Genomic DNA, 25,045 nt, shown 5'->3' with positions numbered 1-25,045 from the left:
AAGACACAGGCGACTAGTCGGCCGCTTCAGATCAAGTGGTGAGGCGTCGATGTTAATAGTCGACAACTTTACCCGGTCCGGTTCGCAAAGTGTAAATGATGACGAGAACGATGATGATAATGATGATGCTCTTTGAATCGTCAACAGCGGTACTCCCGGAACGTTTGCGGGACGTGCTTGTTAGAAAGCGGACATCATTAGGATGCATTTGCTGCTCTCGGCGCACCAGCTGACCACCCAGCCGGACGGGACACGGACTGGAGGGCGGGACAAATCATTTTCGCATTATCGATGCACTTTTGCCGAACTACAGACACTCCAGGCCGGGAATTGTTGCCAATGAGCAGTGTCCGCAGCTGTTTGCAGTTGATGGGTGATGAGTGAGACCCATAATTATTGCTATCGATTCTCCCCGCGCTCAAACCACGGACACGGACACACGAGATTGGCGTGCTGGAAGAATAATCACTCTAGTCGGGTGCTGCGGAGAAGGCTTGCTGCTTGCCGCGCTAACTCGGTGCGCTAACTCATTAGAGCATCTCGGCCATCCCGTGCCCATTATGAAGTACGTGGTAATGCTTAATGGCATTGATGTGTTATAATGCGATTAGGGTGCGTTTACGGCGCCTAGCACTGTGATTGTGGCTCTCGTGCTCGTGCAAATTCGACATTCACGGCAAAGCCACAGTTTGGAAATTTGCAAACGCCCGGATATCGCGCGACGGTGATGAAAGTACTTAAACGACACCGCCCAACCCACCATCACCTGCTGAACTGCTTTTGAGTGGGAAAGGCAACACTGGAGCAGCAGAGACGATTCGCAAAGACCACCGGCCACCGAAAATCGATATTTTTCAACGCAGTCGGTCATACCGACATCGAGCGCGCAATTTATACCCTTGATTGACCGTTGCCCGCTAGCGCCTCGCTTACCCCAATCATTGCCGGTCGAGACCGTTCGATTGTGTGTGTTTAAAGTTCCACGATTCAACGGTCGGCGGTTCGCCGACGGGTTAAAGGTGCGTTAAAAATATTCCCAACGCTTTCTTTCGCTTTCTTCTGCCACGCTGGAAGCGCTTGGGGCAAGAGGAAAAAGAAGCGATATTAATAAACGATGAATAAAATTAAATCCAAATTAAATCAGCATCCCTTCCGGGTAACCCCGTCGGAAATGGGTTGCACCGGTTCTATGTAAATCAGGGCGCTCGGCAATGCATCAGCAATTGTCGACAAATTATTAACAACGAAATTGATTTAAGATAATCGACATTGACAAGGGTAGGTCATAATTTTTATTTTCCGGGCAACTGTGTTCACTTCCACCCGGTGCACGCCGCGTCCACAACCATTGACACGGGGCGAAGGCATTTTAAGCCCATTCCCCGATGCATCCCCGTTCGTTACCATCTGGTTCGCCCATATCATCATCATCATCACCATCATCCGCGTACTCCGTCAGCGAGAGCAACCGCCAAGGACCACCGCCCTCCGTGATCAATTTAGTTGACACATGCGATTATTCATGGAGTTTTCGAAATAACAGGGGACACCACAGGCCGACCCCGAACGGGGACACCGGGAGTCCGCACGCGATCCGTGTAAGCTTTCTGCCATAAATTTTGCGCCTTAACGGTAACTTTCGTTGGTGTGCTACGAGGTGCCAGTATAGTGGTGTAAAGTTTGTGAATAACGGAGTCTCCTGGCTCCTAGCAGCCAGCTCGAACGAGGTGTGGCAATGATTCTAGTTTCCCGGCGCGAAGAATAACCCTGTGCTCCTTGGTCAACTTTGTATTCATATTCGGTTACCTCTGCGCTTGTGACGCTTTTGCACAGGGGATATTTATGTATTGATGGGGCTGTAGAACGAGCAGTTTTATTAATTTTTGTCGATAAATTTTCTTTTTTAGCGAATCTAGGGTAGGTAAAGAATGTACTTATAAGTTATTTCTTTTCGCACCATGCCCTCACAAACTAACCTTACCACGACCTAACGACCTCTCAGGCCACGCCTGCCATTTCTGGTTTGCTACACTTAATGATACCACGTAGTTAGACTTCGGGGGAACAGTCCAAGTGGGATTTGAACCCTGCCCTGTGAAGACAGTCGCCGTTGTCGCCTCTGCCATCGAACCGCTTTAGCCATACTGCAGTAATAAGATATTGATTAAAACCAGTTTTAATTCTATCGACGTAACGTCAAATGAAACAAATATGAACTTGTGTGAAACATAATAGAATTTCTCTCCTATGCTCTACAGGTTCTAGTCATATAGACACGATGCGAGACGATAGTAAAGAAGACGGTGTCAGCTTACGCTGAAGTGATTGCAGTTTGTCAATTATATGCTGATGTGATGGAATCTACAAAATGCATTCCAATTCTAAATAATATCTGACAATAACAGATAATCAAAATTTAACACTAAACAAATGTTTCAAATCTAGCATAGCCTGTTGTCTAAATGAACGCCTAAGTCAATCAGCTGCTACATGTTCTAATACAGGCGTTAAATACAGGCGCTGTAACTTCTCATTGTTGTAGCTCGGTTTGAGAAAATAGTGTATAAAGCGATAGTGTGTAAGCGATATGCCTGTGACAGAACTTCTTATTGTGAATTCTTTCCGGGTCAACAATGAGTGATTTCATGAGTAACAAAATCAACAACAGAAACAAAGTAAGTTAACACGGTCGGTCTGCAGGGTGGACGGATAGCCGATTCGATTCCCACACCAGTCTTCACACGACAGGACCGCAGATCGAATCCCATTTGGACAGCTCCCACGTAATGATTTTCCAACTATATATGGTATATCAGTACGTCTATGGAGACATCATATGACAGGCATGAACAAGCCAGAGGGGGATCGTCACACTATTTGCATGTTCATTGATCATTGATTGTTTTTTGTATATTGGAAAAAAAATATTTCTGCAACGCTCTAGAAGAGAACTTCTGCGTCAAGTTCTTGGATTAACAGCGTTCAAAATGTATTTCGGATTAACTTGTTAATCCTTCTAGTTTTATTGAAATATTCTTTACACTTTGAAACCCCAAAACTAACAACACATTTATCTCAAGAACTTGTTTTTGTTCCTTCGCAAACATCAGATCGTAACATTTCAATCACACACGTTTAGATAACTTGTGCAACAAAATTCATTACCCCGCCATAAAACACATCTTCCCGTAGCACCTTAAAGCGGATGGCCCCAATCAAGCCTTACACAAAAACACCCAAAACACACCACCTTAAAGCAGCAGTGTCCTAAACGCGCAAATTTCCTAAACCAAATCCACCAATTAAATCTTGCACCCTAGCTCGAACGCACAAAGAGGACACGACAAACATTAACAGCGCGAAATTAAACGTTGCACAATTAAAACGACTTCACTCGCGCGTGGGGCGAATCAGAACAAAACAAAAAACCAACCGGCAAACAAACAAACAAACACTACCAACTACATCAAACCCCCGCTGAAGGACACCGAAAATCACACGAGAACCAGGGGTCAAACGGAAATCATGCCTCCGAACCGGTTCAACCATCATTATCAATCATTCTCTTTCTCAACCCGGTAAACTCATCATTCACGCTCAATAGAGTACGGAGCGATGGCCATCCGTTCAGTGAGAGGCCGGAGGGAGGGTGGAAAGCGGGAAGCGACACAATGTGCCATAAAAAGTCCATCCCAAAGATTGCTATCGTAAAAGCGTAAAAGGATGCGGAAAGTGTCGGGCGCGCGAAAGGATCACCATTTGCCGTGATCCAACCCAATAGGAGAAACTCATTAAATCGTTGCTCACAGTTGCTTGTCCAGTAGATGACGATGTCTTAGTTCTGTTCCGGCCCGTGTTGCTGCTGTGTCTCAATTTCCATTCTTCCCATCGTGGGAAACAGACGAAAGGGAACAGAGCTATATTCCTTCTGGCGGAGGGCAAGAACAACGGGCAGGAATTGCACGCCTTTAGTAGTTCTTTTGTCCCTGCGACTTGTTTGCTGCACAATGCACTGCAAGTGCTTGCACAAACATCCTCCTTCCATCGGATGTTCCGCCAAGAACACAAACGATGCTGTCAATGGCACGATCCCATCAAAAATCAAATCGAGCCCATCGCGTCCTCCCGAGGGGTCTCCTCGGCCCAAGCGAACGCATCAGCTTGACGAAGAGGAATGAAATAAAATTTATGATCAGTGAAATTAAATCCATCATGACTCGACTCGTTCGCGTCCAGAGTTCTTCCAGCGGAGCGTTCTGAAGAGACCGCGCTAGATAAGTACAAGAAAAATCGATTTCAATCTTATCTATCCTCCTGATGATATCTATCAACCGTCGAACAAAGCGACGGTTCTTCTGCACCGCGCACCGAAGCCAGGCACAAGATCTGTTCGCTCGCTCGGTCGATGGTATAGAATTAAGACAGTGAAACATATTCCCCGGGCCGCCCGGGCGAACCATAAGCCCCAACATAATCCCATAATTTTCGTGCCCCTAAAGTGCCGAGCTAATTGAAGACAGAGGGGCCTGGGCAAATTGTCACCATTTGCGCGAGGCAAGCGGTTGCGTATTATCGCAACCAATGACGCCTTAAGGAGGATTTCGAACAAAGTGAAGCAAACAGCAACAGCCAACTTTACCTTCAGATTTATGCGTCCGACCCGTCCGTACCCGTACTGCCACTTTATCAGGCTGCGCACTCCTTCCCCAGCCCAAACGCCACTGTCGGCTTTCGGCGGCGAGTCGTGCAGTCAATTTTTTCGGGAAGTATTAAATTAAGCTTCCCACTCTCCATCCATCCAGCTCAATGCTCTGCAACTCTGGTGTTGGGAGCGGCTTTTGTTGGAGAAGTTGATGTGTTTGCCCGGGTTGCCTACGCACCTTCGAAATCCTGCCAGCCCCGGATTTCCGTGGTAAATCGGCTCGATCGCAACACGCACACGCCGTAACTCTTGGAGCTGCCGCGGGCTCTCAACCGGCACCCCCTATCCCAAAATAAAGGGGGCCTCAGTCAAACTTTCCGTTCCATACCACTGGCCGAAAGGATCCACTGGCCAGGATACCGCGTGCACCACAACTCCATCTTAAAGTGTGCGGGCCGGGCAGAGAAAGCAATAAAAATAAATTAGCTGTAGCGATTGCTGTGGTTTATTTTACTTTTTTTACATTTTTTGTTTCGGCATTGTTTGTGTGTGCGTGCGTGTGTGTGTGCGCGCGCTTTCACGTTCTCTGCATTCCTTCCGACTGGTTGATCTTTGGAGAAAAACGGCAGGCATTTGGCCGTCGGCGAATGGGGCGAACCTTACCGGATGAACCCCAATCCAAAGGGAATGGCGAATGTGTATGCACACACAAAAAAAGCAAAACAAACCAAAAACAACATTCTCCAAACCTTGGGATAGGATTCCGGCAGCTCCCGAAGCTGAAGAAATGGTCCTGGCCCCGGTAATACTGTTGCTACACGTTGTTTATTGCAAAATCTCATCAGCCCGCTTAATTTAATACCCACCGCTCATTCAAAACCCATTCGACGTCAGCCAAGCGCTGATGATAAGGACCCACAAGGGGGTATTTTTGTGAGCTGCCTGTTTTACCCCCGATTGCCTTAGTCTAGGGACCGCGGAACGGCTGGGGGGAGAATGGGGGAACGAACGAATCGCTTTGTTCGTGTGAAACGAATGGATGGATGTGTTGAACTGTGAGATTAGTGTTGGATCGACGCGTTTCGAGAGGGAAGTGAAAAATATCATCCGATTCACTCCGGAAGATCTTTATCGAGCTGGTGAGCTTCGAGCTGGATTGATTGATTGGCTGAAGGAGGATCGAGCTTAACCAATCAATATATTACCGCTAATTTAAGCACTGCGATAATATCCTTTTTCCTGTAAAGGATATTCATTTGGATTCCTTTTTCCGTCTATTTTTGATCGATCCACTCTCAATCGCCCGAGTAACTCACAGCCTACTGAAACTTGATTTAAAAAAATGACAGATTCATAAATTATGACCTAAAACATTCAAAACGAACGTTATGTAGTTCGGGGACGTAACCTTAAAAAGGAAAATGAAAGAAGAATCTCCAGTTCAATACACCTGTATTCATCAGCCACATAGTGTCCCATCCATCCATCAGTCCGTCCAAACAGCAGTAAACATAATCTTTCATCATTAATTTCAAGCGCCGTTTGCGTGCTGCTATCTTGCATCCATTTGGATTAAGCATTAATTGAAACCGATAGCTTTTGCAACTGTCAGTTTATTATGACATTCAACTTCCAATTTTAATTAGCAGCGCTGATGATGGAAAACTTGCGCGAATCGCAATCCCGCAGACTGCACCGAACAGCCGCAGGAGAAGCAACTCTCAGTCTAGCCACAGCAACGCTTCTGTGCCTACGACGATGCTTCAAGTGCATCCAAAACCGTTGCTTTTGCTGTTGCGCGAGGCCCAGGCCCACACGTACTACCACGCGAGACATCGGTTCAGCCAACTCCTGACAGGTCGACATCAAAACGAGCCACAATCGTGCAGAAACTGCCCGTCGACATCGGGAATCATGAATAAATTAATGAAAATCCAGTTGCCCTTCTCCCACTGTCGGGAACACCTTCGGAACTGACACATTCCAAGCGGTTCGTTCGATAAGAAAGCGGCGGGACTGTGGGCTGTGACTGTTTGCAGTGCCGCGCACCAAGGGCGACCGGACCTCAAGGATGTCCGCCTGCTGAGATTCAAGATCTTTGCCGGGTAATGAGAATGTTGCATGATTTACGCCACAACCATCCCGTTGCTGCCTAGAGGGAGGGCCATCCTCGGCGGGCTTATGTAACCGCGGGCGTAGCATGACCGCGATCGGACATAACAGGTTTACCGGTTTCGTGGTTCCAGTCACGGTCACCACGGTGGCTAGTGGCTACGATCGCGACCACATCGGGCTCGTTACTTTTAATTTCAATCGCAATGCAGGAAGGCTTGGCCCGCTGGAGTTGAACGAACTCCGGCAACACACGGCAACGGCATACCAGTTGTACCGGGGGCCAGTGCACAGTGAACAGTGGTTCTGGGTATCGGGACGATCCAGACAAACTGAAGGAATTTGCGAAACGAATGCATCGGCACAACGGTTGGTGGCCGAAGATGGTGGACTGGTTTTGTCCGGCCGTCCACAACATCTACTCCAATATCTTCTTTCTTAAAAGGCTGCTACTGTTGCAAGACAACTAGCCGTGGATGGTGCTACTAGTGCGGCCGGGCCGGGCTATCATCATCAGCTTTAAATTGTTGAAAGAAACGTCACCGAATGAAGTTGCTACCGTGTTGCGGCAGCGAGCGGAAAATCACCGCACTGCCGCCGACACACACGGTGGCATCCCTCTGTCAAATGATTAGCGAACGTAAGCGCGAGGCAAACAAGTTCCGGCGCTGGTCCTACCGTGCTGTAGGGAAAAGGCCAGGATCGGATGCATGCTCGCGCGGATGCAATCGTTCTCTGCGCCGACAAATGAAGCGATCCGAGTCGCTCCGCACAATCACTATCTAAACATGGCATGTTACAAATTTACCCTGTCCAACTATCGTTCAATCATCGGCTGGAAGGAATGTGATTGCAATCGTTGGAAGTTCCCGGTATCGCATCGAAGTTCCCCATTTGTATCGTTTCCATTACGAAACGGAAAACGGCTCTTGCTGAAACGGAAATCAATTATGTTTGCTGGGGTTTGTTCATCGATTTGACTGCAAACAGCAAGATATATTACTCAATTTCGAATCGTGCGTTGATTATCGTAATTACTGTGGATAAATTATTACTTTTTGTAATGGAATATGAATGCAAATTAGAAACTCGCATAAGACCTATGACATATGACAACATATGACATTTTGAAGGACTATTTTTAAAATATTTAATCACTTTTTTTGAGTTTACGAACTGTTCAACCTAAATAATTTCTGTCAAAGCGAAGGTTTGCTATTTAATACAAAGCTGAAGAACCGCTTTAGATGTGATTCGATCCCCATGCAATGGTGGTTTGAACAAAGAATTCATTTTTTCCTTTGCTCGATGTAAATGATTTCGACGCCTTCACTCGCTTACAATTTGAGCTTACTTCTGGTGATGTGGACTACCTAAAAAGAATTTATATGCAGTGTCATTTTCATCACACCAGCCCATCCCACCAGAGCCAACATTGTGGCGACTTATTCACTGTCCTTTTGAGCATCTTAATTTCTGAGCACCTATCTTATTAACTCTAACTCTAACTAGAAGGATTTAACCATTTTTTAAAGAATTTGAAGAGGAATTCTCAAATTTCGCATTAAAAATTGAACATGAAGGATTATTAAATTTTCGTTTGTCACTTTGTAGATTTGAATTAACAGTTGTCTATTTATATTTCACAAGACCTTTATTTCCACCACCTTCGGGGAAACCACCAACAACACATAAACGTACAACATAGAACGAAATATGCTTCCCAATTCGAACCAGATTCCCCAGGGGTTCGCTTTTAACGACACACACTTCCTCCAGCCCCCTTTGTAGGTTCCACACAGAACGCTGTCATTAATACGCCGAACAGGCAACTGTTTGCCAAAGAGCTTTACCTTATTTCTTGAGAACTGCAATCGATGAACCGTGGTGGCAGCGTCAATAAATAGCATAATCAATAAACCGTGCACAACAGCGTCTTCGTGTACGTGTGTTGACCACGGCAAGGAAAGGAATTTTCTCCCCCGAAGGCATACTGCAGTTTATGATTTTCCACAAAACACACACACAGCATGCCATTCGCGTCTGAAATAGAATGCTGCACGGTGTTTTACGATAAATAGCTCGCAGCTGCCTCCCTTGCTGGTAGCTCCACTCCCCGGAACCGGAACACCACCGGTGCACTCTGCACCGCATGACGTCTCTATCACGATGGTTTTGCCAAGGCTGCGATCAGATAGCGCGCGATGATGGTTGCGAAATAAATTAAGTGCATGAGACAAGCATCCGGCTAATTATTTTTTTCATAATTTTATTTCGCACCCACCCGCCCTCCTCACGACACTCGATACCAGGGTGGTGCCTTTTATCGCCGCGACGCCAGCCAGGGCAAGAACGGGAGCGACTGCAGAACGATAACAAGTGGGAAAGATTAATTTGACAGTTCACAAGAAAATTATCATCTGTCAAAGCTTGGTGTAGCAAAACAACGCAAACACACACACGCACACAAGTGTTCCAGCAAACAAAATAAATAGCTAGGATTGAGTTCGTTCTTGAGTGTGGGGCAAGATGGAGCATTTCTCATTATTTGCCAGGGCACTGTGAAGAGTCAGCGTTCCTCTCAATTTCCCAACCATCATCACGATCTCCATTCCTGCGGGCCGAGTGGACATGGGAACGGTTGGGCTGCTTTTAATTGGTGCCCAAGAACGAAGCTGCGCAATGAGATACCAGCGAAGAAAACTGAGCGCAAGAAGCGAAATGTACTGATTTTATTAATTAACTAACTCTCATCCCGCAGCTTGGTGTTGTCGGGGTTTTGCTAGGACTTTCCCCTTGCCGCTAGATCATGTTTCACGTCCGTCCGGCTGACCGTTGCCTTTTTTTTCGCCAAACTGTTAGGACATCACTATCACTGCACACTGCTTCGGAGGCTCCTGTGTGGGATGAGATGCTCCATTTCTTTTCCTTTTTTTCGGTGCTCATTTCTCCCCGCTAGTAGTATCTCTCTACTATTTGCCAAAGTCCGAAGGATATCTTCGGACGCAAACAAGGCTAGCAAGCAAAAAACCAGCTGCCCGTCCGATCCACTCCTGGTCCTGCTCAAGAAGACAAGGGAAGAGAGTGGCAGGAGTGGCGAACCGGGCACAAGAATGATGATACATTATTAACGAGAAGGATGGTAATTTTGCGCTGTAATCATAAAAAATAATTGCTTCTAATTTATGCTTTTTTTAATCTACCTTCTCGCCTACCCGTGGCGCCCACATCACGATGCTATTAATTTTCCCCAGCTATTCGCAGGCAGGGTGGTTTTTTTTGCGTTGTGTCGCTCTCGCCCGCATTTGTGCCAACTGAACTGTTTTTATTCTTTTTTTGCTGGCTTGCTTGCTTGCCACCTCGAATGACCGCATCCACATCCTGACATTGACGCATCCTTTGGCCATCCATCCATCCAACCCCTTCGAGCTTCTTCGCCACGCATTCCTCGCATTCCCGATCGTTGCATCGTCAAGTATTGCAATTAAGTGCACCCTTCCTGTGCGTGTTTTGCTCTCTCAGCTTCTCTCGTCACACTCGATCTCTCTCTCTCTATTTCGCTCCTTTTCCGGGAAGTTCTTTTCCCTGTCTTGCATAAATCCTATTTGCATTTTGCGTTCGTGGGCGTTCGTGTGTAGTGAACCTGGTGGTTGGTGGCGAATGCGTTTTCAGCAGCCAACCCCATAGCACTGGGCCTCACTGGACAGGTGTGCTTACTCAAATGACATTTAATTAGCCTTTCCTCACGTCGGCCGCGCGCTAGTACGGTCACCTGGGCCATAAAGATCGCATTCAATGCAAATTTCCCTTTGCACCCACCCGACGGAGTTTTCCCACTCTCGGCTATCATATTCGCGTGTGTGTATTAATTTTACTTCATTTTGTTTAATAATCAGCAACAGAGTTGTGAGAGCTTGCGTGATGAAGTGGGTAGATACGTTACTAATTTTATTATCATGTAATGCGGCTAATCAAAATGCGACGTGGGCAGCTCGATTAGCACGCAGCACGAAGTGGGCACTCGAAGCATGCCATCGCCTGGCACTAGCTTATCACATCGGAAAGTCATCCCAAGGTGATTAATTGCTAATAGTTTCTATTCGTTATTATCTTCTCTCTTGCAGACACACGCTTCACACATCGTACCGGCTGACGATCTACTGAAGTCGAGCGTTTTTCCTTACCCGGGAGCACGATCACTACGATGGCGAACGAGCGGATCTTCTGGTCCGCGGTTCTGCTAGCGCTGGCAGCACTGGCCGCGACGGGCGAAGGTAAATGTTAACATTTAATTGTTTGGTGGGATTAATTACAAACCCCATCGATCCTTGGTCCTGCGAGTACGGAATTATTTTACCATCATTTATCGCACCGATCGTACATGATCGCCAGCGACCTTAAGCGAAATCGAATCGAGAGTTCAATTTTCTCCACCAAAGACATCTGTCTCTGCTGGCTCATAAAATTACTAGTGGCCACCACCCATGGTACACCAACCTCCGTTATGCCAATTATCGTTTCCCGCAACGCCTCCCCAATGGGCACAGACACCGAAACGACCTTGACAATGAGTCCTCCCAGGCCCCAGGGTCAGGCCACGCAAAAAGCGCGACCAACATAAATAATCGTTCAGTTTGACGCTAAGCCTCTCTTCGTCTGCGGGTCTGGTTCAAGAACCTCCTGCCAAGCTCATTGCCGCCGAAGTCCATCAGCGCCATTTATCACTACTACCTGGGAGACGAGCCTCCACACGAGCCAACTCCGGTGCACGTGGAGCGCCAGCGGCAACACGTCTGAGCGTCGACGATCCACAGACGTAACCACACCGAGCGGTTGAAAATGAGACGTTCGACGTGCGAGGCTTAAGACAGCCCGTCACTCTGACACGTTGAAAGGCAACAACGCAACACACACACACGCAGTGGCTCGTTCTGCTTCATGATTTCTCTTCTCGCTCTTTAAGACATTCATCTCCCTGGCATTCATGGGGAAGGTTTTTGCTGTGGACAGCGAAACTACAAACAAAACCGCACGTGATGAAACCGCCTATTCACGCCAGCTTATGAAAGGTGTAATGTAAAGAAGTGTGGAATAGCCGGCGCGCTTTTGTCGCAAATGTCACCAGCATTACTATTGATTAGCATGGCACAATCAAAAGAGAGAGAGAGAGAGAGAGAGTTCTGATTGATGTCTTGTCCGGCGTGGTGGGTTTAGAGCTTACGTCTAAAACGCTTCTTTTTTTGAAAAATGTCCAATAATTGCTTCTTCAACACAGAATCCTTTCAAACGCCGTGATACAAAATATAACCACATGTGTCATTCCAACCTGTCCGTAGCACCCGTTATCGTTGGTCTGCGAGCCAATTACCTCAGTATCAACTGCTATCACGCACGCACACGCACACGCAGTTACGCGTCATCTAAACCTAACGAAACAATACGCACAACTGCATCATAATTAACCTGTCAAACTGTGAAACTCCGAAATGCAATCAACCCGCAAAGTCTCTAAGTCAATTCGAGCCACCAGCCGGACCAGTTTGTAGACAAACCCCTACAGATACGGATCGTAAACGTCACACGCTGCAACCGGGCCGAAGGAATGATGACCGCAATCCTGATGACCCACCCAAGTGGGTACTGTCCCATCCATGAACTGGACTTTACTGGATAAAGATTCACGCTTCACTCAGCCTAACGAATAGCAAGATTGTGTCCCATCCAATAGAGCTGGTGGCCGTTTGTCGACTGCGTTTGATGGCTGTTCCATTACGACTTGTATACGGAACAGTATACGTCACGCCACCCAAAACGGACTAGATCTATATAAAAATTGATATTTTTATGTCCCGCCCGATGGTGCCTACTACTGCTCCTACCAAACACTCTGTTTGGAAAGCATTTGCAATATTTTCCCAACCGAACCGGTGACAGCATTCGTTGCGGACCTGACTTTCCAACTTCCTACTCTGTACCATATTTGAGCGAGACGATACGATGACACCGGCCATATCCTCCCACCGGTCATATCCCTCACACACGCACACACGACTCCATACACAAACAAAGACAGGCGCTCGTAACCCACTTCACTTTAGTGATCGATTTTGACCGATTGAAAATTGCATCTCTGTTGCAGAATCCATTTTAGATTCAAATCTGCGCCACCTGCCCACCCTTCCTACTGTTCATTTTTCCAACTAGCTCTCAGTCCAGTGCCGTGCCGAATCCATTAACCATTCTCCTGAACGATCTCGAGTGAAGAGCACTCTACTGAGGAAAAACGGCACACAAACACACACGCACACACACACACACTTACGCCATTTTCCTGCCTGACTTTTCCGTAGTCGGCCTACCGCAGGCCGATTGCAGCTATTGGTGCTACTCCTCCTGGCCCTTCGACGTACGGGGATCGAATCGTCCCACCGCTCTCCACCGCACTGAATACACAAAAAGGAGATCCACGCGCCCACTCTCACGCGAGTTCCGACCTACCGTACGCATCAGAATTTTGTTTCTATGTCTAGCTTCTAGCCGGCCAGTGGGCAAAGGGACGTTTTTCACGTCGATAGAAAAATATTACGAGTCAATGGTGAATGAAAATAAATAAACCTTGCCCGCTACCGGTCTTTCACTGCTGGGAATGGCAATGTTGCACCGCTTCGTTCAACGGAAGAAAATGCTACTGAATAGAAAACCAAAACGAGCGAAAGAGAGCGAAAGAGTGTGTACTTGAAAAACTGCCATGAAGAACTTGCGACACTAGCCTTCGTCTGGTATATCGGTGGGGTATACGACAGTGCGATTGGCGCCTCGGAGCACCAAATCCGTGGCTACAACAGCGCGGGAGCAACAGCAGGATACGTGGACTTCGAGGTCGAGTATCGAATTTCCATACTTCCCCAAAAACCAGCGACGCTCGCCATTATTGTCCTGCCGATATAGTACTGGCGCACTTGCCCCGCTCGCCGATATCGATCTGACCCGATCTTGGAGGCCATCATTCATCCCGCACATGGCACCATGGCAGGATGGTGAAGATGGCCCGGACCGGGTGGAAATTTCTCCACCGAACACAGCAGCAACAACCGGGCCGTGTCTTCCAACTGCAATTAAAACCGATATTTATTGCGGTTTTATGCAAATGCAATTGCTCATAACGATACACTAACAAGTGGCGAGGTGTGTTCGGGCCCTTGTCCCATGTCGACCCGGACCCGATCTCGGGTCGATGCACTCCTAGAACACGGTCGACGTGCGTCCTCGTGCGTACCGCGGCGAGAAATGACTTCTGTCAAACCAGTTCATTAATGAAGTCCGGGACGAGCCCAACGCCATCCCAACCGCGCACCGGTGCCACCGACAATCATCGGAAGGGAAGCTTATGGCCATCGAGGCCATTGCGCCGGCTGTGTCACACCGAGGTCAAGGCAGCAGCCGGATGGCACTGTGACTACGATTAAGTATCGATGATACCAATACAATTAGTCAGCTGGATGACGGTTGTGTGCAGATGGTTGTGTGCAATAACGGTGCGGCTCCCGGGATAAACCGCACAATGACCGGGTGCGCAGCTAAATGTCGTCCGGCAAGGAATCCGTTCTCGCACAAACACCTCGAGGCGGGATAGCCCGGACTGCTGCTCGTCTGGAATGATGGCTGGTCGGGCTGATGGCTAGACCGACCCTGGAGAAGGGGGAAGAGTAATGATTGAGATGATGTAAAAGGAATTCGTATCCTGTTTAGATGATTATTCTCCCAATCAGGGGAATTGATACATGCAGAATAAGTTATCGGTATAGCGATTGATGAAAGATTAAAGGAAAATTTTTGAATGGGCCTGGAAAAGGGGAAGCTGCCGGACGTTGAAGGAAAGAATCCATCACAAATATTGATGCAACCGTGGCCGTGGGAATGCCTTAGAGCAAGCTGCATCAATGCTGAGCTTTACGGGGTTCGGACGCAAAATAAACCTTAGTAATTGGATTGGAAGGACTTTAAAATTGATTGACCTAGTACAACGGATGCTAGGTTCAATTTAACGTAATTTGTGATCAAAAGTGTTGCCAACAGTTATCGGAAATGTTACGCGATATCATACCGATTCCTTGACCTGATGGATGCCCCACAGAAACAAAAGAAAAGCCCACCATGATCTTAATCACTGGACTGCTTAATAATGATGAACCTCCTGCTCTATCAATTACGCTACAATAAGCAAATGAAAGCTAAATTATCCGTAATACGATCCGGGCACGACAGCCATCCAGCATCTTCCGCCACTGCGTCAACGCCTGTTCGCATTCGCCAGCATGGGATGCATTATTACACGACGCGTTCCGGTCCGTTCATGCGTGCTGCTCCCGAGATATCAATTTCCCAATTAGCCACCAATGCGTCGGTGTTGTTGTGGTGCATTTTTCTACTCCCTATCCCGCTTCTCCGGTATCTGCAGCGCAGAAACCTGTTTCCAGCGCGAAGAAAACAACAACAGCAACCTCCACGAGGATCATATCGAAACCCCACCATCAAACGTCAACAACGATCAGTTTAACTGAGTGAAAATTAAAAACGACGACTGAAATGAAGTGAAAAATCACACACCTTCATCCACGCGTTTTCAGGATCCTCTGCCGGTGCAGAAGGACACTGAGCAGGGCAGAGTGGTGGCGGTGGCCGTATCATATCACCCCACACCACCGAGTACATTCACCGAGTGCACGAGGTGCCAAACCGTGGCCGGCGATTGCGGGGGAAAAATGGCAGTACAAATAAACGGTCCGTTGCGTTCCACCTAACGAGACCACGGGTTGGCGCGCAGCTGGCGTCGCTCGCCTCGCGCGTCCCCAAAGCCTAGGACGCGCTAGTCTGCGGTTGTAATAATAGTCCACTGCCACACCGGCAATTGAGGGTATAATTTCGAAACGATGATCATTATCATTATCAGCACTGGTGTTGTTGCTGCTGCTCCTGCTGCTGCTAGTAGCTACTTCGCCAAAGCCGACAAACTGCAAAAGACGGTATCCTCGACCTTTATCAACCATTTAGCTCATCGGGCTCCTCCAACGGTCGGGGTCGGGGTCATGCGTAAAGGTCCTCCCGGCACTACCGCTCCTTCAAGACGACGACGGTGGCGGCACTTACGCAAAGCGTCGGTTGGTCCCGGTCGTGACGCGTTGGAGTTTATTATCATTTGTAACTGTTATTGCGATTACATTAATCCCAGCTCTTGTGGCCGACCCTTGCGGCGAAGGACATCGACCCTCGGTCGCTCTTGTGCCCATTCCGACCTCGGAGTCCCGGAGCAATCGCATGATTAGGATCGGCGTTGGGCGTCTCATTCGGTGCGTTTGCGTTGACGGTCGTTTTCCCTTTTTATCTTTACCTCATATTTTGGCCCCAACGCCAGCCCGGAAGTACTTGCTCTTATTTTTTAAAAACCCCAACCGCCCCCTTCCATTCCTGTTCGCTTTAACGCCCTGAACGCGTGTATGATGATATGGCCCAACCGTCCAACCCAGCTACTTACCGCGGTGCGAATAAACATTTACGATCATTGCGTCGTGGCTCGTGGCTTCAGGTGTCAATCTTATCACCAACTTTCCGGCACCACCGATAAACCGGCGACGACTTGATTAAGCTATTAACCAGCCAGCTGGGCGTTTGTTGTAATAAGGTATTCTCATAGTTGTGATACCTTCACCTACGTGGAAAACTATCCCCCTATTCGGTAAACGCCCCACGTTTTCCCTCACAACTCTCCAACACTATCCTTGCGGTGTGGTATGAAGGCCAACGCCTCCAGCTCAAGCTTTTGTTGTACCCAAAAGCACCGAAGCTATCCAAAAAAAACACATCCCTGCCTGAGAGTGGTGCCGAGATTGTGCCTGGCAAGGAATGTACTCCGTTCCATTGTTTCGTTTGACGTTTTGTCACCGGGTCGGACGGAATGGAATACTTTTACCGGCGTCGCCGCCCGTTCACACCCGTTCAACCCTTTTCATGTGGGTGTGTGAACCTATCATATCGAAAGTGCCTGTAAGCTTCTTTGCTCCTGCTGCAATCATGTGTGTGTGTGTGTGGGGGGGGGGGCAAAATGTGTCAAAGGTGGCAAATTCAGGTACGAAACTCATCGGCAGCTGTCGCGCATGAAAGCAATTAAGGAGTCCATATTTTTTACGACCTTTTTCCTTCACCGCCGATTTCGCACTTTCAACGGGCCCGAATCGGGGGAAAGTTTTGGCGTAGCCGCCCCAACCCAAAAAGGGGACAAAAATAAACGGGTGAAAAAGGCCAAACAAAAAATGCACCGTGTTCGTGAGGCTCCGGATCCTTTATTGCCACCGGATGAAGATGGCACCAGAGTGACAACATTGAACAAAATATGACAACAGCGATGAATTATAACCGATAATATTTATGGGCTTTCCTCTCTCGCGCTCTCGCATCGCATCCGTGGATGGAAATGGAGAAGTTTTCTTTTTCGCATTTTTTTCAGCTGTTTTCCACTTTTTCATTCGACGGGGAAGCATGGGTGTGGTAGAGCAAAGTTTTACATTGCCGTCAGTTTGCCGTTTTAAAAGTTTTGTCATTTTATTACACAAAATTTAAGGGTCGGTGTATTGGGAACCCATCTGCATGAACTTGCACTTCACTTCCGAAGGTTTGGAGTTTTGGGGTTCTTGCTTTGCTTGAGATACGCAAACGTCCTCAAAATAAAACTTCTGTAGAAATTTTGACGAAAGATTTAAGGGATTCAGCTATTTTTATTCTACAAGCCCACTGGGATAGTGGTAGCGGAGCCAGCTCTCTCGTATCAAATCCTGTCTGCTCTTACGCAGGTCTGTCTATACAGCAACGGGATAGAACCTCAAGGCCACGACCTCTCCCAAGTGTAGTACCAAGGGAGAAGAAGTCATATTATTTTGTTATAAAGGATTTTGTATCGTAAACATTTCAAGCATTGTCATTGGGGCTATAATGACATACGTAAGAAAATTAGAATGTTTAGCCGGAATCTGAATTCCGCCTTCTCTATGCCGCCTTCGAGCGGAAGATGACATAGGGCGTTTTGACCCCTTTTGTGTGGAAACACGATGGAGAAGTCGCTACAGGGACGAGCACTACGAGCTGTACGGTGATGTCATCATAGCATATTGGACATTTGACAGGATTAAACTTTAAAAGTCCTAATTAAGTTAGAACGAAATCAAACATAGTTCACCAAACTAGAATGTCAAACTAGAAAAAATATAAGTAATTTCTTAGCCTTTATAAAATACAATCTAGAGAGATCCTAATCTGATATTTCTAGTTTCCTTGACTTAAATTTCCCATAGATCAATAGTCAATCTTATGTACGAGATGACGTTCGGGATGGAGTTTGAGATCGATCTCTACGGGTGAGAAAGCTACAAATGTTTTAATAAAATAACCGAACTTTGGTTATGTGTCGTTACTGCCCAGGGCAAGCTAACGATATTAAATGAATAGGTATTTGTGTCGATAAGAAGCTTATTTAGATTCCTTTAAATCAATTATACAAACTATCCTGAATTTTGTTATTTTTTGTAATTTAGTTTTAAGCAATAGGCTCACGAATAAAAAAAAACATTTACTTACTTTTCAAAATCTATTAACAAACGAACTAAACCTGTTAATCTAAATCTAAAATTTTATGCTGAATAGAATAATAAACATCTAGTAAATCATTAGGAGGTTATTTTACGTGTTTATAAAGAAAACTAATAAAGAGTTTCAGTCGTCGAACGTTAGAATACATACACAATACTAGCAAAAGATCTCTCTCTCTCTCTCTCTCTCTCTCTCTCTCTACCATCCTGATCTTCTTCACAACAATGTTTTAGGCCTGCCGGCCACATAACTGTTCTCTACATTTATTTTTACCATAAAGAAAAGAGTCTAGCATTCCTATGGATGCACGGTCCTGATGGGATTTGAGGTCCTGCTTTGTGAAGGAGCGGTGTCACTCCCACAGGTCACCGCGTAGGACCGGTTGAATTCATCCCTATTAATGCTCTACTCTATGCAACTGCGCGTTTTTCCTAATTGCACTTCGCTGTGCCGCTAAGTCCCTTCGTTTACTAAAACCGTCCATTGAATTAAACCGAATGCACTACACTTCAACCATTTGGAACAAGTTTTTTTTTCGCCACTCAATCCACTACCCCGAGTTCAATGAATACATTTTATCGATTTTAAACAAAGCACCGAACAATGCTACCCAGCACACCCCGACCTCGCGCACAACGATGGAACCGACAATGATCGCAAAATAAACAATCATCAACGCAGCTATGGCCCATTTGCGGCCGCTTGCCGTAAATCGATCTGCGACTGCCAGGCTGCCCTTTTCCATCACAACTGCACTGATTTATTATGCACATTGGCGGATCAAAATACCATTTCCCCCGCCAACAAACAGCAATAAATCACCGGTCATCAGTCGACCGACGGCTATATGATTTGCGGTACTGGTCCACCCAACGCTAAAATGGCTACAGTTCTAGGCTGCAGCGTGCATGCAACGTGGTAAGACCCAAGTGCTCGTGCTGTGTGTGCGTTGGTTGGGTAAATTGTATTGATGTGCATTTACACCAGCGCTGGTGCGCCCGTGCTGGCACGTTGAAATCCTCTGTGTGTGTGGGAAACAACAACCGTTGCACCGGCATCCGGCATCAGCCTAAGCGTCGTGAACCGGTGCCAAATCCTGTAAGCGCGCTGCTCTTACCGAGAGGGTGAAAATTATTCCCAGTCAAAGTGCACTCATAATCGCTTCGCAAGGCTGACGTCGGACATGCCAAGCATTTTCTGACCATTCTGTTCACCATGGCACGATGGAACCTGTTCGGTACTGGGGCCAACGCCAACGCGAGCCAACGTAACCAGAAACAAGGCCGGCCAATGGTCGGTGGGGCGATGAGTTGGCCGGCCCCAGTCCGGATTGCCTTTTGGCTCGGGCGTACCGGTGTGAAGCTTGTAAATTTTCCGCCAGTTTTCACACCCTGAGAACGCAAACATCCGCTCGCATCGACGGGGTCCGACGGTTGCAGCGGATCCCGGCCGAAGGCGGGACCGTGCGCCGTGAATAAATCTGAACGAGTCACACGATACCGGGGCTAATAAATAATATCATACAATTATAAATAATCAGATTTAATAATTTATTCCCTCGGATGCGCAACGCCAACGGCAGACAACCACCCGAAGGACCAGGGCACAGGCACGGGCTAATGTGCATGTGCAGTTGTTATTAGCTCATGTTCACGCACATCGCCCTACTCGAGGTAAGAGTGTGTGTTTGTGTCGGAGAGATGAAATACTTGCATCTTGCGGTTGTGGATGCTTTTCCGCCCGCGAAATGAAGCTTTTCGTCTTTCGGTCCGCCAGCAGCGCGGGCTGGCAAACGGATGGTCCGGATGGTCCGCAATAATATACTGGGTGCGCCAGGAGCTACCAGGAGCTACCACTGATAACTTACTCGCCCGGTTGCTTTCCGGTTTGGTGGAACGCTCCATTACCAGACTACTACTCCACTGCACTACTCCAGCATCCAAAACCAAGAAGAACTGCTGGAGGCTCACTATGAGAACTAGCGTCATGTGTCTCTGGGAAGCGCTGGTATCCGAGGTTGGAAAGAAATTAATAATTATAATCTTCATTACTGTCTCCCGCTCGTTGCGGGCGCATATTTTGGATTAACGCACCAATTTTAGGGCGGAGTACACAGGGGTTTCCGACTTCAATTTTCATCACGGACAGTACGCCTTACGGAAGGTGTAACGATCTACTACATCTACTGAATTCTCCGATCCACGATCTACGAGCTATTACAAACGTTTATTAAACTCCATTTGGGGTGTCGACCCAATCAACGTAATTTAAATTACGAATGTTGCGATAGAATGCTTTAAAGGATTTTTAGTGCTTGTGTCCTAGCGATCCATTATCTGTAAGATCAAGTCTGTTGTGTAAAATATGGTCAAAGCATAAGCAATTGATTTGGGCCTACAATGACAATTATAAACTTGTTCGTATAATAAGTTTGTCCCTGTGCCAGTAATTTATACCTTGGGATATCGTTGGGATAGGGCACATCTTGACTCATTTCGTTCCGAATTTTACAGCAGCTATATAAGGCAAAAGATTCAAGGCACCTCACAGTATTTTCCGATAATTTAAATCCAGGACAAAATGACGAATAATCCAATAGGCTTTATCGCTGCTAATCTTTTATGCAGGTGTCTGAGTAACCATTCAAACGGAATTCAGATGCAACAGGTAATTCGGCGCATGTGCATTTTTTTATGATAATGAGTCGATTTCCTACCGATCTCTGTAGCGATCAGTAGCATTTGGGTCGCCTCCATCGGAATACCTTATCATCAATGGGAAACTATTTATCGGACGACCTTTTGCAAGTAAAGGAGTAAAAATTAAAAAGCTTCTCTTCACTAAAACGAACGTTTGCTCAACGTCTGTCAACACTACAACACTAAGACAACAAGACAACAATAAGTTCAGCCCTCACTCTACTAACCATTAATAACTCCTAATAAAATGAGAAAAGCAGTATTACAAATTATAAACAAAAAAAGTTACGATAGTTGATTCCATCGATAAATTCGCATCAAATGAATGGTGCCAAAACCCTGCCCCGTCGATACCGAAAAAGCATTCCGGTAACGCCGCGAGTTTCGTTTATGATGAAGTTTTACAGTTTTCCGCCCGATGTAAAGCAAAGCAACAAAAAAAAGCATGCAAGCACGGCAGGAACAAGAATTAAGTACACTGCTTTAGATACTCGTGTTTTTGTTTCATTTCCTTTGCAGCGCAATATCGCTGCAATTTATCTTGCATACCCGGTTGTGCAGCAGGAGTCCGCGAAACGAGCGGAAGATCGCGCGCGCACTTGAAAATCATCCCAATGAGCGGAAACGCTCCCGGCCGGAACGGATTACAAGCACCGAGCACCGAGTTTTCGGGAGGATGGAGGAGGGTGGGCGCAGGGGGAGGGGGTGATAGGGAGGAAGGGTCCGTGGGAAATTTAACCAGCTGGCGAGGAGCGGCCGGAACCGACGCGGACATCACCACCACCACCACCATAGCCGGAAGATGGCGAAATCGCGGAATTGTGCGGAAGCACGGTACAGGACGTTTGATTGTCGTGCCTTCCGACTCCGGGATTCGCTAAGCCAGCAATAAGCTTCTGTTGCTGCTGCTACTGCTACTGCTTTGGTATTATGATTTAATGCTGGTGAGAAATTGTTCCCCGTCCTGCCATACTCTCGCACCCATTCGCGAGAAACTTTTTGACAGATGTGCCATCCAGCCGTCCTCAGAATCTGGAAATGAAACGTCTTTATTTACATCGCTCTCATTGTTTTGCGTATGTTTTTATTTATTTGCTTTTTTATGTTTTTTCCCCCTCTCACAAGTCCCTCCACTTTTCGACCCAGCGACGACGGCTTTAGACCGAGCTCGAGCCAGCGCGTACCACTGTGTCGTAAACAAATGATGTAACGTTCGTTTTCCCTTCTTGTCCTGGAGAGCTTTTCATCGCCTGCAAACATTTGCACCAAGCAAAACTGTGCCCCGATCGTGGCTGAAGTTTGAAGCGACTTTCGGGCATGATAAATACGCTTCCGGCCCTACCGGTTTCACCGGTTCCGCGTGCATGTCATCGTGTCGTTTGTTTGCGGTTTTAAAGGAAATGTGTTTCCACGCAATAGCTAAGGAAAGAAAATTGCATTCGCCAACGCCACAAACTGCGAGCGTCTTGGCCACCCCACAGCACGACAAACGACAGCGGGCAATCAAATTACATGCGCCAATCTTCCTCAAATCCTTTTCCTTTTGCAATTTTGTGTGGAAGAAAATAAGCCAGGCATGGGTTTTCCTATTTCGGAATCGGCACAAGTGCACGCAATTGAATTTGTGTAATACTTGCCGCATATACTCCAAAAATCCAAATCATCCGCCGCCGAATTGTTCCGCCAAATGGGGGCAAATTAAAACTTTTTCTACCCTTCGGCGTACCACCGGGGGACTGACTTACCGAACATAAGCGATATGATAACGTGAGCAACTTTGGCATACACAAAACGGGAAAAAAGGGAAGCAAAAACAAAATAACATCGAACTCAATTTCGCCTAATGCTGAAGCCCACCGCGAGCGAGGCATACATTTTGGATAGGTAGGTTGTGGGGGGTTTTTCCCACTTCACTCCAAAGTCCAACGCAACCGGAGGAACCATTTTCCGAACAGGGTTTCCGGTTTTTCTAATCGTTGCTCGTGCTGTTGCTGGGGATGCCACCCATTTGCAAGCAACAATTGCTTTCCCCCGCACAACAACAACAACAACAACGCTACACAACCATGTGGAAAATTCAATTTCATGCATTCGCACTTTCAAATAGATGTGGGCCGCCTGTCGCCACCCGTAGTTCCCTCTGAGGAATTCTGCCCGTTTCGATTAAATTAGACCCATTTGGGGTGGGTCTCGCTGTATATTCTAGCTCGTTTTTTTTTTTTGTAGCCCCCTATTCACTCTGGTCGCTTTTGTTTGCCCCACGCTAGGCTGCTTAAGCCGGTGATGCAAAATAGGCTCAAGGATCGCGCCACTCGGTTTCGCGGTCAGATGGAATAGGTGTCGCCTATTGTCTGCCGCTTCACATCATCGCAAAGAAGCGGAGGGACAAAAAAAAACAGCACGCAGTCCGCTCCTCAATGAGACGCAAGCGCGTTCAATTATTCTAATCTCTCAATCTCTCAAGTTGTCTTGCTCTGGCCGGGCGCCCACCCCACCGCGCCCATTATCTAAACACCTTGTCACACCTTATCGCGCTAAATGAGACTCGATTTACACTTTCTGCACCGCGCTACCGGTCAACATAATGAGGTGTAAATTTATGCAGATTGAAACGCTTTAATCAATCGCTAATCTGCCTGCCCGGTAGTGTCAGCGTACTGTCCTGCAACCGGAACCGGTTGCCGGTGTCGGTTAAGGTGTTGGAGTAGATTTTTTCTACTCCCCTACCCCAGCTCGAACGGACACTGGGGTATCGATGTGGAAGTGGGTGCATTTTTCTTCTAACGTCGTGGGTCGTAATTTAAGTGCAGCAATGTTTGGTCTCTTTATTACACGGAGCTGGCCGAGATCGCTGGCGCACGCGGTGGTCTGTGGAAGAGAGTGTATCAAGAAATGGAATCTATCGTAGGAACTGATCCGTTACGAAATTGCCTCCATCATCAGCTCTCCTCCCAGGGCAAGCGCGAGGCAAGCTATCGCTTGATGATGGAAAATCCAAAGATGACATCCAATTAGGTTTATCGTGTTTCGAACGCATAAATAAACGACTGGGCTCGCTAAGAGGCACGAGTTAGACCGCGAAACGTGCAACAGCATTTCCTATCTCCACCGATATGCCATCCCGAGTGAAATAGAAGAACCGAGAGAACGCGAAGACGCGCGCCAGCAGCTCAAAAAACACCCAGCGTCGGCCTTGTCGAGTCCCTTTTTCAGCGGCTGATTTATTGACTGTTATAAAGGGATAATCTTGTTCGCGCTGACAGCACCTGAGATAGGTGTTTGCGTTACGTTTAAGCCATCGAGCGCCCGGCATCAGAACCCCCCCCCCCCCCACCTCCGCTGCCCTTTCCTGTGTCACCGATCCGCTGTACCTTGCCATCCATCCATCCGGCAAATCGATCGAAATGCGAAACCAAACTTCGCGCTCTGGAACAAAACGAATGAAACCGATGGGCGAATGGGTGAAGGAAATCAATTACACTTTTCATCGACACCATCACGGCCATTGTGCGATCGGCTGTGTTTTTTTTTTTTTTTTGAGCTGCCTGCGCGCCTTACCGCTGCATCCTTTCGAGTTCGAGGAGGCAAGCGAGCGAGCGAGTCCAACTTTTTGCTAAAGTGGGGTTCTTTGCTTTTACTGACGAGTTGCGAGTGTGATCCGATGCAATTAGAAAACTCTTTCGTGTGGGGCCAGCTACGACAGAGCTGGAGTACATTCATCTGCTTTTTATTGAACTTCTTGAGCGTTAATTGAGAAAACTTTCGAACGCTTCTGGGGCCGGTTCGTGCTTCTGGCCGCCCAATCGTTTGACCAGCTTCGGGAGAGCAAGTGCAATGCAATGTGAAGCGCAGCATTCCATTTCCCACGATCCCTGCTTGAGGATGGTTTGGCCACCATCAGTCTGCCGTGGTGTCGGTGTATGACGATGCTGACACCCGCTCAATACGCCCTCAG

The 25,045-nt window shown here is 47.3% G+C and overlaps 1 protein-coding gene across 1 annotated transcript in view; it reads left to right on the top strand.

The window, feature by feature from the left end:
* Window positions 1-25,045, top strand: part of LOC118507910 (mucin-5AC-like) — a 59,216-nt gene that overhangs the window by 24,216 nt on the left and 9,955 nt on the right. Inside the window, exon 2 of the mRNA XM_036047202.1 lies at window positions 10,879-11,028. Within this exon, the coding sequence (XP_035903095.1) occupies window positions 10,959-11,028 (70 nt within the window). The 5' untranslated portion in view covers window positions 10,879-10,958. The remainder of the gene's footprint in view (window positions 1-10,878; window positions 11,029-25,045) is intronic.

Source organism: Anopheles stephensi, chromosome 2 (assembly GCF_013141755.1).
Source record: "Anopheles stephensi strain Indian chromosome 2, UCI_ANSTEP_V1.0, whole genome shotgun sequence".
In the NCBI taxonomy this organism is placed as follows: domain Eukaryota; kingdom Metazoa; phylum Arthropoda; class Insecta; order Diptera; family Culicidae; genus Anopheles; species Anopheles stephensi.
The sequence above is the reverse complement of the archived record's forward strand: the minus strand, read 5'-3'. Positions and strand labels throughout refer to the sequence as shown.